Source organism: Pholis gunnellus (genome assembly GCF_910591455.1).
Source record: "Pholis gunnellus genome assembly, chromosome: 8".
In the NCBI taxonomy this organism is placed as follows: Eukaryota; Metazoa; Chordata; class Actinopteri; order Perciformes; family Pholidae; genus Pholis; species Pholis gunnellus.
In genome coordinates this window covers 23,068,512-23,087,612 of record NC_136534.1, presented here as the reverse complement: position 1 = coordinate 23,087,612, position 19,101 = coordinate 23,068,512, and the positions used below count along the sequence as shown (strand labels likewise).

The following is a 19,101-nucleotide window of genomic DNA, read 5'->3' as shown; positions in this document are numbered from 1 at the left end:
TAAAACTGGCACGGGTGTTTATTACACTAATTAGCTACAGCAGAGATGCAGCTTGGTTCTACTACTGAAAAAATATACACAAACAAAAACAAAACCTGCAAGGAAATGATTGCAATGCTTTATGCATAACTTAGAAAAATGGTAAGAGCAGATAGTAAGACAGATTGCTCAGTAGCTCCCTTGTTACCACCAGAAAAGCAGTGTTTATGGGTATTATTAGTGCAGCTAGAACATAAAAAATAACTGTCGTTTTATGACTTTGGTGTTCACGAAATAATTTACAGCTGAAATAACTGACTTGAGATAGATAAAGGATCTAAAGGTCGACTTAATAAGAAGCTGTGTGTGCTTTACCGTCTGCACATATAGTTTTAGATATCCCAGCATGATTGTCGGGAAGTAAAATGTTCTCTCAACCACTTCAAGCGCTGCACTGTGACGATGTTGGCAGGCGTGCTCGCTCCTTGATCTTGACAACTCGTAAGTAACCTAAAAGAAAAACCGGAAAAACTGCAAGGAGAGTTTAGAGAGTGTGTGTGTGTGTGTGTGTGTGTGTGTGTGTGTGTGTGTGTGTGTGTGTGTGTGTGTGTGTGTGTGTGTGTGTGTGTGTTTCTACTCCTGCAGAAAGACACCCTAAAAGTTAATATCAGTGGAGTTCAAATTTAAGAAATGGCAGTCCAAAGTCAAAGCAAGCGAAAGGAGCTTAACAGCGCCGACATTGTTGTCACTCATTCCCAGAATTCACTTGCATCCGCGGCTTTAAAGAGCAGCACTTCACACTCTCAGGAAACTAAAGAAATTGGATTAGGGCCCCACATCGCAGAGTCGGTGTGGCAGGGAGGACGCTTTGAAGAAATACTTTAGGACATAGACAAGGACACCTCAGTCATATATATACACACACACACACACACACACGAACATAGCGTGTGTGTGTTCTGTGACTCAGATCTGCTTGAAATCAGGTTCACACAGGAAGGTACTGAGTGTCTTCCTCTGGGTTCACTCGTCAATGCAAAGAACTCAGGATGCAGATTAGTCGTTTTTTTCCCCCTCTACCATCAAGCCTGGTGCATTATTTATAACATACAGTATATTCTTACAATATTATATATTTCTTATGCTTCCCGTGTCTCTGTGTGTGTGCATGCTGTGGCTCGTCTGTCGTGCGGAGGTCGCTAGCGTGCATCGCCTGTCCGTGATATTGCTATCCTTTCTGACTGAGGTGAGAGAAGAGGTGACCCAGATAGAAGGAGAGTCATTTGCACCGTCCCTGCAAGTGAGAGATCGCGCCCGCTCTGTCCGACAACGTGACGATGATGCCGATAGATCCGGGGGCGGAGGTTTCGGTTCATAGGTAGTGTGGTTGTTTATCAGGTGTTTTAGAAACACCGTGACAGAATAGAGGCTGAGCTGTGGCGTACATTTACTCAAGCACTGTAGTGTTTTCCATTGTATGCTACTTAATACTTCTACTCCATTTCAGAGGGAAATATTACCCTGCATTTCTAAACCGATTTTAGATATTCAGATAAAGATTTTACATTTAAAATACATGATTAAATGGTTTAATACTGTGCAATCTTGTGACTTTTTAGAGGTTGGTCACCTAGACTTACATGACTGTATATTAAGTAGTTGAAATTAGCTCCACCTTGACCAGTTACAGCTGTAGAATACTGCTTACACATCAGTAACAACATAATAATGGAATGTAATAAATTGGGTGGAGTGATGAGCAAAAGTGAACAGTCTAAGGAGGCAGATTTGAGTCTAAATTGAGGTTAACATGACACAGAAACTGGCGTGTCTTCATCTCTTGTTCCTCTCTTCACCAAACTAGGTTACGGTGAGAAGAATCAGATCAGTTAAAAAAAAAACATCTGGTTTCTTATCTAACTTAAAGCAAACGGAGACACAGGGAAGAACTCTGGGCTCCTCTGTCACAATGTGGCTCTGGGCCCTCTCTCTTTATATGATGAAATAATCAGGGCTGTCGCTGTAAAGCTGATGATTTGTCTGGTGATCGGTCTCAGAAGCCACATTTCAGTCAGTTTCAAACATCAAATAATATCTTCCTTCCCCCTGTAAAAGTACATGATAAAAGCTTTCAGTGAGAGCAAAGGAGGAGCAGTAAACTCCATGCGCTGACTCATCTTGTTATCAGGCCGCATAGTTTGGCCTTGACTCAACGGTAGACTAATACCATGGAAAAGTCTGAAGTTTGGATTAACTTTGGAGGAACTTAAAAAGTGCATCGGTGTAACCAAAGCATTGGACAAATTAAACAGTTGACCCGATGATGGATATTTGAAAGAGGGATCAAAGAGTTTACAATTCTGGGCACCAAGGATGTCCACATTTCATGGCAATCCATTTATTGAAACATTTCACTTACACCAGATAAAGATAAAGTATATAAAGCCATGCCAACAAGAAGTCCTTAACTTGCTCAGAATTATGTAACTTTGGACATCTACAATTACACAACAGTTGGACAAACTCATCTGTTGATCATGTGATGCGATTGGAAGCTACAGAACAGTAAAGCGAGTGGACTTTGTGGTGATCTTGTTCTGTCAAACTTCTTTCATGCATCTTGCGGTCTGAGCGGTGCAGACGGCTCGATTGCACAATTGCAGCGAGGGCAACCGTGTGTGGAGGGTTCACAAATTCACCATCATATCCTCATGTAAAAGTGAGGAAATATATATATATATATATATTTTTAAAAGCACAAATATTCCAGTGCTTTAAAACATGGTGGATGCTGAACTTGCCGTTGCTGTGACAACACTCTATCAGGATCTGAATGCCCTTTTTTAAAAGGTATTTGCTTCATCATTACTGGATTGTGTCTGCGGAGCCGTTGACCCCAGTTGTCTGCAAAATTACAGCCACAGTCAGAGCTGGTGCAAAACAGAATTATGGTTTGTTATGTCTGCCTTGCTGACTCGGTGGAGGGGGGGGTTTAAAGAAAGACAACATACTGGTGTTTTTGTTGAGCGAACACTTTGAACCTCCAGTTGACCTGCAGCTGCCCCCTCCCCTCGCCATAGGGCTGAAAACAAACTTTGTCTAAGGTCCAAGTTCCCAAACACTGGACAACACATCTCCATACCATCTCAGGAAACGACAGACTGTAGGTTTAAAATCAAAAAACGTTGAGGTTAGATGTGGGTTATTGCCTTTGCAGTTGTTGCCATCATCAGCTGGGAGAACTGTGACAGTGAAAGCCACTGACATATTCTGCTCTTCATGCTGGGATGCCCTTCAGCGAGGCGGTTGGAGCCCGCTGCTCCAAGGTACAAAATGTGTTTGTCTGTGTGACGAGATGATCTCAGGAAAAAAAAACCTGGATTTAATTTAAAGTAGCTTCAACCGAGGTTGTTGAACTACAGGCTCCTCTCTCCTCTCACCGTGTGGTCCTTCTTTATAGTCGCACAGATAACATCGGAGACAAAGATGGCGCCGTGATTGCTTTGTTTTTGAGGCTCGGAGGGTTGGTGCTGGAGTGCTGATGCAGCGAGGTGGCCCTGCATAATAAGTCAGGGAGAGAGGGGAGCCAGACTCCGGGGACTGTGATTAACTCTCACCTACTCCAAAGAACAGCAAGCCATTACAGAAAAAAATTATTTCTCAATTTACTTTCCGGGCAAGGCTTTGAAAAGAGAGCCTCTTTCTGGGAGTGGTTCCAACGTAAACCTCCGAACGAAAAAATGCAGATGCACCGCTCCCTGCAGGAACGTAGAAAGTAATGCTTGTGTAAATAATGTCTGGAGCAGCGTCTTGTATTCTAACGATTAGCTCTTCGCAACCTCCAACTTGATATGCGACTGCTGTAGGTCTGTTTGTGTTCATGTTCTGTCATCCTGGTCAATAAGAATCTGTGGAAGAAAGATGAGGCGATGTGCGGTGGAGTGGGTTTAAGTGGTTTGATTTGAGGTCTGTCTCTCTCTCTCTCTCTACTGCTATAGCTGGAGAAAATTGTGCCGTGGTTACGAGAGCATGAAGGAGTTTATGCTAAAGCATTAACTGGTGAGAGCATAAAACACGACAAGATCGCCAACTAGCACCCTGGTTAGACCTACCACAATAAAAGCTTTTACGATCTGCGATACTTCATATGAAAAGAGAGGAAACCAAGAAGGTGATGGGTCCTTTGCTTTTGTGTCACCTGATGTTTTTGATATTTTTGTGCAGCTCCTTTGGGGACAAAAGGGACACTTTTCTAATGCAGCCTCTCTGTGGCTCACGCTGATGAATGTACAGTATATTCACACGAAAACCTTGGCTGGTGCAGCTTTAATTAGATGAGACTTTCCCAGTTCACAGTACAGTGAAGGCTAATGTCGCGTGTGTAGGTGCACTATGAATATACTCTGAAGTTCTGCGTTCATGTTCACCGCCTTTCTGACTCACATCAGCACCCATGCTGCACATCCGGGTGTAACGGTCTGGAATTTATGTAAAATATAAAATAAAAAAGGTAACGGCCTGAATACTGAGACTTTTGTTTTACTCTTATCTTTCAAATTATTGTTATTTTGCACAGTCCATAACTTCAGGCATCCTTTTGGAGAATATTAAGCCAGCCAGCTCTGTGTGTGTGTGTGTGTGTGTGTGTGTGTGTGTGTGTGTGTGTGTGTGTGTGTGTGTGTGTGTGTGTGTGTGTGTGTGTGTGTGTGTGTGTGTGTGTGTGTGTGTGTGTGTGTGTGTGTGTGTGTGTGTGTGTGTGTGTGTGTGTGTATGCATATGTTGTTGTTGGTTTCAAGCAATCTGACTGACACGCGCTGCGGTTTTGCATTTTCGGCAGGTTACCTAACATGACAAGAATGGCAAACCACCCACACGCTTCCTCTCTGAACAGTGTGTGTGTGTGTGTGTGTGTGTGTGTGTGTGTGTGTGTGTGTGTGTGTGTGTTCCGATAGTACATTTAGTAATCTGTGTGCATTTCAGTTAGACTGACTAACTCTTAAGTAAAAACAATCATATAGATGTTTGTGTTTCGGCCAGTCTCGGTTTAAATCTGTCATTGAGACAATGGCTCATTTCTATTGAGTATTCTAATAGCACAAGCAGAGTTTAAATGTTTACCACAAAGTGAGCAGTTTCACAGGAGCAGTCTATTTGCTCAAGGACTCACTGTGCTGACAAAATGCTCGTCATGAATAGAGATGGTTGCCATGTTGACTCATGGCAACCAGGGAGTTTGTTCAGCAGTTTATGTCTCAGGTTTTGTTATTCTTTGCTGTGTACATTGCTCTGAAAACAAGCTCTACGGCTGCACACACTCATTGTATTAAAGCCATCATGTGTGAGAGGAAGGGTAGTTTTCGTTAACCGAGATTTGAAGCGATGCCCACGGCGCTTGATTGCGTCTCGTACCTTGATGCTTCACAGCCGTAATCAGAGCAGCGAATGCGCTCTGCTACATAATATGCATGCACACCGTGTGTGTGTGTGTGTGTGTGTGTGTGTGGAGACGGCTGTTTGGGCTGTTTGGGCTGATTGCAGGTCGTAATGGACGTCTTGTTTTCTCCGCAGGGTTTGCAGGTGAAGGCAGATTATGTTCCCCTGCTACAGTCCCTGGCCACGTATGGATGGAGGCTCACCTGTGTGCTGCCAACTCCTGTAATCAAGACCAACAGGTAATGACCCTCAGCCGACCATTAAAGGGACATTAAGTAATCGGTCACCTCCAACTACCCCAGTTGGCAAGCAGAAGGAATTGCAACAGCAGCAACCACAAGCCTCTGTGCTACCTTTGAATTATGAACAAGTAATAAGTATTCAGAACACACAGCCGATCATGGTATTTATTAAACCAATTAGCTGCACCACTGATAATGTATGCGTCTCCTAAGACCTAAGGGTTGAACACTTATGTACACATCATCTTTGCATTTTATATTGTTAACTAATTTAGAAAATGACTTTATAAAAAAAAAAAAAAAAAAGATACATGTAAATAGGATTCTAAAATAATGAAAATTAAATTGAAGATAATGTGCTGGAGTGAGACATCTGAATAAACAGCCCTGCCTCAAGGTTTTACTTGCGTAGTAAATCTACTTCATACTGTTCCAGCACTGCTCCTGAATCATTTAAAAACACACATTGTCCCAAAAGTGCATCAACGTTGAGCTTGAAACAAGACTTTGTTTTTTTCTCAGTTCATAAAAAAAAGTTGACATTTGGGAGTTTTGTCAAGATGACAATGAAGTAGCTATTTATTAGTAACAGCTCCGTCACTGCAGTGTTTACAAAGAATACACAAACTTTGATTTCTTTTGTTTTTTACCGTGAATAAAAATGGAAAATGTCACTAGTGCCTTCTTTTAGTTTTGTTGCTGGGAGGCGACTCTGAAGTTCACTCAAAAACCTACAAAGTGTTTAAGAAATGTTAAGCTGAGAAAGAAAAAAAAAGTTTTAAATTTTAACTTTAACTTTAACTTTAAATCCAAAGACAGAAACTTATATCAGGCACTACCGACTGTAAATGCCTCAGTATTCCAGTGGAAAATGGTATAAGTTGTAGCACGCACACCTTATCTGTTAAAGTTATTGTTCGAAGAACTAAGACGGCTTTTAGAAGAAATTGACGTAAATCTGTGCCAAATTTGGGCTGAGCTTCATGCCGAGAAGCAGCTGTGAAAGTGTAAAAGCAGCAGCTCTGACTGTTGGTGGAAAATCTCCTCTCTGAAAGGCAACGGTTCCTCTGCTAAGCCTGTGCTGACTCATCACTCATAGCTTCTATATGAGTGCACATCCGCTTATGGTCAAAAGGCCTCGCATGTTTCTTCAGGCGCCCTGAGGAGCTTCAATTCAAGACACAATTTGTCCTTCAGCATACCGATGATGTACCGCACCAGTCAAATATGTCTCTGCAGTATGGTAGAGTCTCTTCAAACCAGTCTCATACTATAGGCGTTACAATCAAAAAGCCGTCACTGTCTGACAGGGCTGCTCTTTGATTTGAATGAACTGTGATGTTTCACACAAGGCTGAAAACAAAACCAGTCATGTTGCAGTTTACATTCATGTCTGTCCAAAATGTCATCACTTCATCATTTTCCACTATTAGACTATTTGTGCGAGATTGTCGTGATTAGCATTTTAATTCCTGAGCAATGGACAAAAGCAATATGCGTTTTTTGAGGTCACAGTGATCTTAATCTTTCACCACCAAATTCTAAATCAATTCATGCTCGAGTTCAACTGGACGTCCACTACAAGGGGACGGACGTATGACCCCAAAAACACAATGATTCCGCCCACGGCTGTCGATAAGGAGATAACGTAAACAAGAGTTAAACCATATGTAATATAACAAGAAGCATTAGTAAAGTGAAGGGACTGTATTCACTAAGTACAGCTAGCTGTCCCACGTTCCAGTACAAGATCAACATATGAAGTATGCTACAAAGTCCACACGGTCAAAGCAAACAGTTAGCCAAATTAGCAATATTAACATATAGAAAGCTATAGTGCACTGCCAGTCTTCGTATGTAACCATCATTTTGAATTAAAAGATAGGGCCACATTTTATTCATTCAATACACACACACACGTCCTGTGAAAGGGTAATGTGTCACTGTAATGGTTCCAGTTTTCTATAATGGACACAAAGTACAGTAAAAGCAATTTCAGAGTGCTGTGATGGGAGAAAAACATCCACAGTCCTTAATGTGTAGAAAAATGGCCGCTAAAGTTCAGCTGGATCGGTCACGTTAGTGCCTTATAGCCACTTTCAAGCCCCTCTGCAGCAGCAAGGAAACAATGTCCAGAAATGCAGGAGATGGAATAACATACTAAACTTTTTTTACTTTGGAGGGTCCCCCACCTGATTTGTCAAACTTTGCAAAAAAACGAGGACAAGAAAAGGATCCTTTCAGGCCAGTACGGAGAGGAGGAATGATCTCAGCAACAAATATATTGTACATACAGGCATGTTGGCATCATTTTAAGATGGGCTGGAAAAATGTAAAACTATTCTTCAACACAACGATGTGTCGTACTGATGAAGTGTACATGCAGCATTTCCATCAGTACACTGACCGATTGTTTGCTCGGCCCCCACCTCAGCTGGTCATGTTTACTGCTCTTTCCCAGCATAGCTGATTAATTACCTCTCTATTTTCATGCTTTGTTTCCCCCCCCCCTCTCTCATCTCTCTCAAAATGCCACAGCACAACAGCACAACATGGCTAATTAATCAGAGTCGGCCTAGATACAGTACAAGACGGAGCTCATTTCTCCTCCTGCCTTGAAAACATTTTGCGCGGCGAAATAATGGTTGATGATCTATTTGAGATTAGCAATACTCATTACACTTGTTTTTGTGCTGTTGACTCCTCCAATTTTTTAAAAACGGCAAATTTGCAAATGCACGCTTTTTGTAGTCTGAGGGTTTCCAGACGGCACTTCATCTGGAGGGGTCGGATAAGTGTCAGTGATCTCAGCCGCGTCTGAAATTAATGCTAACTGGTGCTCAGCGGCTTCTCCACACAACATTAATTCATGTAGTTGTCTCAGAGCATGCATTCCTGTTTGCCCGCATTCGATTAATGTAGATGGTAATTACATTTTAGAGCCATTAACTACAGTAAATGTGAATTTCTCAACATTAGTGGAACAAGCGAACATACAACAAGGGAACAACAAGGTGCAGACAAATAAGTTCATTATTGCAGGTATCTAAATTAGTTGGAGACTAAATAGTGATCAACATAGATAGTTTAGAGTCTCTTTGGAATACAAATCCGCATTCTTTTGAGTGCAGCATTTGATTTGTCAGGTGTTTTGTATTTCTTCATGTGGCAGTTTGCAGCAGAGGTGGGCAGTAGACTATTTCCCCTCAAAGATGAAGCTGCCATCAGGTACATTCACCCAGAAATAGACACAGGTCATTGCTCTTCTGTATGGCTTCAAGTTATAAAAGTGCGGCTGACACTGACAGCCGAGAGAAGGTTCTGTAAAGGCCTGTAATTTTCTAAGCCATCCACTCCTCTCTGGCTTAATGGGCCGGGGCTTTTGCTGGGAACTCCGGTTAGTCTTCAGCTTTGATTCGCCAGGAAGCCGTCCAGCATTCTTGACAGCCTCGAAAATAGCTTACGGATAAATGGTGGGAGGAAGAAGGTAATGGAAAAAAAGAAAGAAGTTGTGGTGGGCTTTGGATGGTTTAGATAGTAAGCCTTCTGCTGGAGGAGTCTCAAGCCCATTTGATGTTGAGAAAGGGAAGATTTGTAGCAGGCTTTTAGGGTTCTGCAGCGATCATAAACATGCCATCGTTCCTCGTGTGCAAGGTTGAGCTGCCAGCTTAACTTTAGACAGCACCTAACCTTTGTGTGTGTGTGTGCGCGTGCACGCGAGCGCATGTGTTATTGAACTTGTGTCAGATATATAGCGGCGCAGGACAACATATCTGCTTTTTAAGCCATGTCCAATAATAGCAAGAGATAAATAGAAGGAATAAAGCAAAAACAAACAATAAAACTGTCAAAAATGAGTCTGTCACAGGAGATAAAAGCAGAGTGGTACAAGTAAGCAGTCAGCTAGTTGGAGAGAGCGAGAGAGACCCGAAAAGGGCTGTGAGTTGACAAAGACGAGCAGACGGAGGAGTGAGAGTGAGACAAGGAAGTCCACTCAGAAGTGAATCTGCATTTCCTGCAATGATTAATCTGTCAGCGCGAGCACTTGTGCAGATTATCCTTCTCGAGACACAGGAGTGTGACTTGTGCACGGGATGGAGGATTATGTTTCGAGAATTGAGGAAAAGAGAAGTAACGCATGTTCTGAGAAGTTGAAGATGTTCAGGCGGACTTTAAAAATCTGCAACCTTACGTGTGAAATACCTGTTTCCTTGCGATCCTCAAACATGAGGGGGATGACGATGACTGATGACAGCGGTGAAGAGGTTGGGCCACAAGCCTATATCCTTGAACTGTCAGATAAGAGTGTAAAGCATGAGCAGTGACCGGCAATCATCCGACTATCTTGATGGAAGGTCAGGAAGAGGGAGTACCAATATGCGTTATCTCAGGATTTAACGCAAATTAATTATACATATTTATCTTAGAGTTCTGCTGCAATTTTTCAAGCAAATAATCTGTCAGTGTTTGTTAATAAATGTTGAAAAGCAACTGGGAAAAGTTTGCTCTAATACAACATCATTTTATGTTTAAACATGTATAAATAAATGTGTGCCAAAAAAAAGGTTTTTGATTACAGAAATTAACTTATTGAATTGCCAACATTTACAGCTGCTCCTCTTCTTTTTCTCTCTCTCTCTCGGTTTCTCTTTTAGTGACGGAAGTCTGTCCACCAAACAGATCGTTTTCCTGCAGAGACCCATCTTGGGCCGAAAGAAGAGGGAATCCAAGGTACACAACCTCACATTCCCCTCTCTGTGTTTCTTGGCTGATGTGGTTGCGGCGTCTCCCACCTGTCGTTCAGACACCTGCTAACCATCTATCCAGGGCCAACATCACCTTTTGCCACCTTCAGTTCCGCAGCTGTTTTTGTTCTACGTAGCCAAACACACACACACACACACAGAGCGCTGGAACATGTGTGAGGCGACTCCTCTCTGTTTGAGATATCGGGAGTTCCTCAGCAACAGACACACGTGTTGTTTGGAGAAGCAGGGTTGGCAATGCTTTCTTGGCGACCCTGAATAGCACCGATAACCTCTAAAGCTAACCTTTGTCCGCAGTGGAATGAATCCACGTTGGCGCTTTCTGTGACCCGAATTTAAACTGCCATCACAACAACAAATGTAATAGGCCTTAAGACTCAGGGAATTGCTGGCGTTAACAAGATTTTCTTGGCCGTTTCTTTGCAGTCTATCTCAGTTCTCTTTATCCCTGCAGTGTGTTGAACCCTGCAGAAGTTGTTCTGGTAATTGACGACATATTGCATTAACTTTTTTCCTGCTTGTTTGGTCAGACTAAAGACCTGGAGGCCACCAATACCTCCCCTCAAAGTGGCCTCAATTTCCTTCTCGGCATCAATGAGACTCATTTGAATTAGCTCGTTATGCCAGTGGAATATTAGATCCGCTGTGATCCATTCTTAATTAAGTCTGTGCGCACTGCTTTGTGCCCAAAAGCATATTTAACGAGTCACAATGCACTCCACTAACGGCCTAATGTAAACTTTGAATGTTTCAGAAATTGATCTTCAAGCCCCGAAGTAAGTCCAACAAGAACTGCATCAAAGACACGGCAAAGAACAAGAAGAAGAAAAAAACAAAGACCGAGAAGGATGCAGACGATCCCAAGATTGACGACAGAGAGAAGGTTGAGAAAGAGGAAGACCAGAGTAGGGATGAGAGGGTGAACGCAACAGATATAGAGGCAGCAAGAGAAGGTGAGACATCCAAAGAAAGGGAGGCGAGGTGTGAGGAAGATAGAATGATTGATGATGGGATTGAAATAAGCATTGAAAAGAAAGATGGAGGAGCAGAGACAGAGGACAAAGGAGCAGAACACGGCACAGTGGAAGAGGGAGAAGAAAAGATAGCACTGGAAGGAGTGGGAACAAAAGAGACCGGAGAGCCTTTAGAAAACGGGGAGGTCCAGGAAGTGACGGAAATCGTTGCGACGGTCGAAGCTCGGCGCGAGACCAAAGAAAAAGAAGGCGAGGGCGTGGCAGAAGCCGTGATCGAAAACGGGGTGGAGACGGACGAGGAGAAAGACGAGGGCGAAGAGATCGCGATCAAACGCAAGACGGAAGAGCCGGCAGGCGTGGAGGTCATCGGCAAGGAGATCACGGCAGATTCACAGGCCACACCGACTATCGAAAACCAGGAGAAGGAAGAGTAGTCCCAAGTAGTCAGAGTCAAGATTTCTTTCCCCCCACCCTACCTCTCAAATTCCCCCACCGTAAGAACTGGTTCACAGTTGTTGTCCTGGATCCAAATTAAAGGGGCTTCGACCCCAATCGCTGCAGCATTTTCCAAACCGACCAACTTTCATAGACAATTCACCCGCAACCTGCCATAGTGTAGCTACAGAGAGATTTCATGTAACGTCAGCCCTAATGCATTATCTCACATACTGAATGTATATACGTCAAAAACAGATGTTCAATGTGGAGACACTGGAATAACAGGAGGAGGATCGACAGGGGGTTGAAAATCTAGAATGATGCCATGATCAGATTGGGCGCGTTTTCTTTTTGTTGAAGAAGAAACAGTTTAAAAGGCCTGGTCACTCCAGCAAAATACATTTCCTTTCAATGGAATTGCAGAAATAATTGGGTTCGTTTGTCAGGGCAAAGTAAATATTTTAGTAAGCCATCCTGAAAGTGGTAAAACAATGAGGTAATGGAGGAAGCTATCGTAGCTTAGCTTAGCTGTGTTGCGCCATCCACTTTTAATTCACCTCCTATGTCAGAATATAAACTGCTACACAGAAGACACAGTTGAGAGACAGGAGTCAATGCTACAAATATGTGTTAAACTGAAACTAAAAATAGCTAGGAGAGAACTATTAAGAATGCCTAACGCTAGCTTGTTAGCATTTGTAGTTTACCAACTAGCCTTGTGAATAGTCCCTACACCCTAAATTACACTGGGCCACTTTCTGGTGTGACCAGGCCTTTAAGGGAGGAACGTAACATGCGTAGAAATAGAAAAGGAGTAGAACGGACATTCCCATTGAAATCAACGTAGCAGGATGGTTAGAGCGGCGGCCATTTTTATGTGGACCATTGCAAAGCGGGCTACTTTCAAACAGCTCGATGTCCGTTCTACTCCTATTCTATTATTATGGTTACATGATTCTCAATGAAACGTAATTGTAAGGGTTAATCACATAAACCGAGAGAACAGCAGCGACCGTGGATCGGAGAAAAGCTCTCTGGTTGCGTTTGAGAAGTCCTAATAGTTGTACCCAGATAAAGCACCTGTTACAAGAGGTACTTATACTGAGAGCAGCTCTTTTTCAGTTTGTGAAGCTGAGAAAAAGACAAGTCACCTCCAAAATCCAGGAGGCAGAATCTCGACAGGCCATCATCCACACAACATGACCATTTTTAAAGGGCAGGCATCTTTGTGTGATCACGGACCGCGTCGCCGTTTCCCGTTCCTTTCGTTCTGTGCACCAGAGTCAGTCGGTTGTGATGCGGAGGGAACTAGGAGGAGAGTGCTGGTAGAGGTGATGGGAAAGGCGTTTGTTGCGACAGGCAATCCAAAGTAGGGTGAAGAGATAATTGTTTACGCTGAGCTCTAAGCCGTCAAGTGCTTCAAAGAGAGCCGATAATCACTCTTTGGTGTGTGGTGTGCTAAGCTCACCTTGCATACAGAATGTTCCATATTCAGAGCCGAGTCAGATAAGGATGTGAAATTCAGCTGAATGTTTGCAGCTCGGGGGGGGGGGGGGGGGGGGGGGGCAGAACTCATATTCAGATGCACCTAGTTAGCTCTCACATGCAGGAGTGAGGATTTATTTTTTGCGCAAAAGTTGCATTTAAAAAAAAAAAAAATTGGAAAATGATGTTTCTAGTCAACGGCCACAAACAAAAGCTCTCATCAGCGCGGGGACACGGTTAAGCTGTGCGGTCAGGACCGAGTCTTGTTGTTTACAGGGGACCCAAAAGAACTGAAGATTGAGGGGAGAGAAATTGAGACGTAGAAAGAGAGCGAACGAGAAAAGACCGCCGAGGATGAGGGAGTCAAATAAAAGAAATGAATAGGCTCATTTAAAAAGTAACGGCCGCTTGCGGAAGGCATTCCCCCGTTGAGATTCCCTTCATTATTTTACCTCCAGCTTTTTAAGCACCTCTTTCCCGACATCATTTCTGACAATAACCAAGTCATAATGTGCTGTTTCATGGCACCTTTGTAGCTTTCCATTTACAAAAAAGGGCGGGGGGGGGGGGGAAAGGGAGGCAGGAAGGTGGCGATGTTCACGGTGTGGAGCTCTCATTAGCTCACTAATGGCTTTTGTCAGTGGGGTATCTGTCAGGAATCATGCATTTATAATGCGGGTCACTTATTGGGGGATGGATTGAAAGCAAACCACCTCAACATGTCATGGAAATAGCCTTCAGATTTAACGCTGATGTCATGGGGAATCATGTGCACTGAGGAGTAGGAGTGTGTGGTCAAAATTTTGGGGAAAATAAATTACACACACACACCTCCTCATACAATATATATATATATATATATATATCAGAAAGCCTATTTATTAAAATGTTAGCTTTCGGTTAATCAAGAACGTAAACTACCTGCTGTCCTGCTTCACACAGACTATAATTTGTCATAATTTGTATCTTTTTGTTTTATGAGAATAGATGATACTTTGGTCAAGAGGAACGCCTCCTTTTCGGAGATGAAACTCTTCAATTAGACACAAGTAAGATCGATTATGCTGAATAAGTGCTCTCCTTAATGAATCCGCCCGCCGCTGAGATTTTCAATGTAAAATGGCAAGTGATTTTGTGTAGAGTAGAATATAAAAACTGTGACCAGCTTAGCCTTATTACTATACTGTAAATGCCCCACGATCTGCTTTTTAGAAACGTCCTTTAGGAGCACAAGTGATTTCAGTGTTATATGTTTGTTATAGTCGAACAGGAAAGATTTGCTACAGTCCGTGTTGGTATTTTTGAAGCGGTTGTTCCCTGTTTTATTACTGGAATTCAGAGTGAGGGGAGAAAAGTGTTTGTCTATATGAAGGTAATAGGAGATATTTTTAAGATGTTTTGAATTTTTCCTTTCTTTTCTTATCGTTATTGTGAATGTTCTGTTTTTCAGTCCAGAGATTTTTATTGTGGGCTTTGTGTCGCCTCTGCCGTTTCGCTAAAGCTTGCTAAAGACGCGTTTCTGACCGACGCTTCGAGCTACCTCCCGGAGGGCCGTTGTTGGTTTTTAAACCCACAAACATATGCTCCTTGTCCTCTCGCCCTCCACTATGACGGAGTCCAGACCCGTGGGCGGGATCGCTAATGGCAGACAAGGTCAAGGGTCATATTTGAGCCGGAATGGATTTTCTTTCACAGCTGTGTACGCAGGAGTTTGAAGGAGCACGTGACAAATGACCACTCTGATAATATTGAATTAAGATATGAAGTCATATCGTATTTTCTGTGGTGTTTTCTTTTCTTTTTTTTTTTTTTTAATCTTCCTTCTCTCAGCTGCTTTTAGCTTTCGGCTGTTTGAGCTTTAATAAGCACTTATTGTATTCAAGGAATATTTGAAGCTCCCTCTTGCGTCAGAGCTGCTGGGGGAGCAAATAAGACTCAGCTGTCACTTTCACGCGTTTGTCAGGATGTGACAAATATGAATTATTATGAAAGGCAATACCAAAAGACGCCTTTTGAGAGCCGACGAGCTCATTGGGAATATTTTGACAAAATGTCCCCACTGGATCCCGGTCAACTTATTTCGACAGATTTAATCAATTTCTTCATTTTCCCCGTCGTCGAGATAAACATAACTGTCATCTACTGTATCTACTTCATGAATTTGTTTCAGTATTCCTTCTCTTTTTTTTTTCCATCTGAAACTGTGACATTTATTCCCCTTTTGGCATCCTGTGAAAACAGACAGATCAGATTCCACAACATCTAGAAGAGCAGACTTTGGAAACATCAGTTAGGGGGCGAGGTGATGTCATGTGACATGACTGAGTTTTCGACTCCTCCTTTTGGTTCGGTTGGACTTCCACAAGCTGAGATGGTCGTAACCTTGACTAAAGTTACAAGCGGCCCTGCATCCGCCCGTCCTACCTGAGGCCGCGGCCTCCCTGATAAGGGCTGATTGGTGGCAGTGCAGTGTGACCTCTGACATGAGTACACTTCAGGGACTGTGGGTAATTGAGATTCTTTTTGTTTTTTTGTCCTGGTAAAAGAAAAACACAGACGGGGAGAGAAAAGCGAGGCAGGATCTCACCCTTCATCAGTTAAATGATGCTGATCCATGTTCGTGAAAAGGAGGAGACCTTTGACTAATGTCCGACTTAAAATATACATTTGCAGCTCTCTGCCCATTTGTGTAAAAAACAAAAGAAAATGATACAAAAAAAGATAATATACAGTTTCCTGTCTTCTATCAGCATAATCGTCTCTGAGCCTCAATAGTGGCGCTGGTGCAATCGTTCTTGGTGACGCTGTAAAGAAAAATAAAACGCAATGGTTCATTTCCTGTGTGCTACTATGATGTGAAATGGGCAGAGTAGAAATGACAGAACATGATACAATAGGATGCCGTCTTTTTGGGTTTTTTTCTTCTGCGTTGTCACTTTAGCTTGCTCACAGCCTCTGGAAAATGTATTCTTAGGTTTTTGTCTCTGATGTTTTTTTTTTATCACCTCGGCTGCCATCTTGAATGTTGAGTATCTTTGATCATGTGCTGTTTGTCACTTGCATAGCAGTGTTTGCTATCAAGGAGAAAAAAGTACTCTTTATCTTTGCTATCCCGAGTATGTCCACATTCCTATTGTTCATGACATCTGTACAATTTGTATATTATAAAATGATTTATATTTAATGTGTACATGTGTCGTTGCTTCTTTTTGTGTCAGAGGAAATACGGGATCTGTTTTTAAAAGTAACCGAGGTGCTGAAGCACAAAGCCTTTCAGGAATTATAGTTTGGCTCTAGATTTGACTCATAAATACTGTATCATTTTTTTTCCAGTCTGAGGGAGATACCTCCTGCAAGTCAAAAAAGAACCATTTAATATTCTTTATACTGTTGTCCTAATTTGTTCATAATGAGAGACAACTGGAATAAAAGTTAAATCACTCGGTAGTATAACTATCCTTCCAGTATTTTCCTCTGTATGTATGATATTTTGCCACACTTTTGTGCATAAAACTACAGCGCGCAAATAAGGTTGCCACATAGCAAAGTGACATTCACACATGTATATTTATTTTGCATCCGTATGAGGAAGTGACCACAGAGCTGCCACAGAGATTATAGTGAGAAAGAAAACATCAAGAGAAGACCGAGCAGGATTCGAGCACTACAGCTTTACCTAAAACCTTGAGAATCAGCAGACACAATGGACGGTGCTCGAGCGACCTCGGTGCAAAATAAATGTGTTCAAGTGTCACACAAGGACAGTCCACGCCGTCTTTGGAGAAAGAAAAAAAACTAGAGGAAAAAATGGCAACTTCAGTCCACTGAACGCAGTGAAGATACAAAAAGAAGCAGAATGAGAGAACTTGTTGGTTGTTGTTGTTTTTCCCTTTTTAAATCTGCTCCATCTGGTTATTACCTTCATGACTGTGGAGACCTTAGAATAGCTCAACGTTATAGTTATTACACCCTCACCCGTACAGCACAAAACAGCAATACCATTTATCATGCCCTTACATCAAAACAATGCCATTCTGCCCCAAACCTGTCCCTCATGCGTCAATATTTCACATAAAAGCCGAGGCCGACAGCCATGATAATAACCCTGCAGTGTTTTATGAACAGAGTATATTTACAGTTGAGTCAACACAGCCGGTGTGATCTATAAGTCATGAGCTGGGAGCCCAGGGGAGCTTAAGGTCATTAAGACGAGGGCTTTGCCTTCGACTAAAACCACCAACCCCTCATCCATTCTGTTCACTACAGGAGGCGTTAATTGCTCTGGAGGCAGATTGGGGACCGCTGGCGAGCCGCTAAGCTGGTCAGAAACACTCTGAGGCTGCGGTTTGGACATTAGACGTGTGACCCGGGGCGTTACATCCTCGCTATAGTAGACCCAGAGGCAGCGCTACGCGAAAAAAACTTGCTGAGGTTGCAGCGTGTTTTTAAATAATAAAGTTCCTCTTGAGAGTCGGAGAAATGGTGTTTTTCGTGATGGTGGTAGAAGACGTCATTACAGCATTCAGGCCGGATTTGATGTTGATTCAATGCAGGTTTTGGGGCCTTTGTGCCCAGAGGGCCTCTGTGGTTCACTAAGAGGTGGAGCTCTACCGCGGTTCCAGGTGTTCAACGCTGAATTGATTGATCCAGAATTCATTACACCCATGAAATCAATCTAAAATGCTTGTATTAGATGTGTCCAGTCACAAAAGTTTAGTTTTTTTCTGGTGAGATGTAGGTTCAAGTTCCCCTTGACGCTGCACTGCCATCTAGTGGCTGTCCAAGAGCGTGTGTGCAAAATACAGTGGACTCATATTAGTGCATCATCTGTAATTTATCAAATAACAAAAAGACAAGGTTTCAGATCCTCCAGTGAGACAATTTACAACTTTTCTCAATCACTTAGGATTTTAAAAGGCTTCATAAGTAGGTCTTACCTTTTATTCCCATTAAGTGGAGCTCCAGCTCTGCCTATTTTACACATGCAGTAAAGGGAGGGGATGTCAAAACTACTAGAATATTATACACAAGTAAATGTACAATTAACCTATTTTAAATAAAAATGTATTTTTTAGATCTTTAAACGATATCAAGTCCACAGCCGCTGCAGCCATAAACACACATTACATCAGAGGAGAGCCTGCAGAGTTTCAGCTGATCGTGCGAAACACACACAGTGCTACGTTTCTATGCAACGCAGTAGACGTAAACGTCCTCCTCTGTGCGGTGGAGTTGCAACATAGGTGTGTTGTTGTACTCACCTGTCTGCAAGTGCTGCGCACCGCAAAGTCCTCCACAATCTGCTCCAGATGAAGTCCTCAGCTCGTTCATTCTTCATCCATAACCAGTCCATTTAACTTCTCTTTGTCCCAGTATAACCAGTCCATTTAACTTCTCTTTGTCCCAGTATAACTAGTCCATTTAACTTCTCTTTGTGCCAGTATAACCAGTCCATTTAACTTCTCTTTGTCCCAGTATAACCAGTCCATTTAACTTCTCTTTGTCCCAGTATAACCAGTCCATTTAACTTCTCTTTGTCCCAGTATAACCAGTCCACTCAGCCTCTCTGTCCTCGGGTGGGTGCAGGCAGCAGAAATGTCTCCTACACCTTACTTACTGAAGGTGAAAGTTCACCTGTGAAGTCACCTGGATGCTTCCCCACGAGCATGTTAGCATTTAGCATGTTAGCCACTCCCAGCATGCACCTGTGTCCAGGTGTGTTTGATTTGGGTCACCTAGCGTGCTGGCCAGGAGGTGGGGAATTAAACCAGGGATTAACTCAGG

The 19,101-nt window shown here is 42.7% G+C and overlaps 1 protein-coding gene across 1 annotated transcript in view; it reads left to right on the top strand.

The window, feature by feature from the left end:
- rftn1b (raftlin, lipid raft linker 1b) overlaps positions 1-11,828 on the top strand; it is a gene marked incomplete at its 3' end in the record, with an annotated part of 80,147 nt that extends 68,319 nt beyond the window's left edge. Inside the window, exons 7-9 of the mRNA XM_079163889.1 lie at positions 5,548-5,651; positions 10,310-10,385; positions 11,175-11,828. Of these exons, the coding sequence (XP_079020015.1) occupies positions 5,548-5,651; positions 10,310-10,385; positions 11,175-11,828 (834 nt within the window). The remainder of the gene's footprint in view (positions 1-5,547; positions 5,652-10,309; positions 10,386-11,174) is intronic.
- Between the last annotated feature and the right edge of the window lie 7,273 nt (positions 11,829-19,101).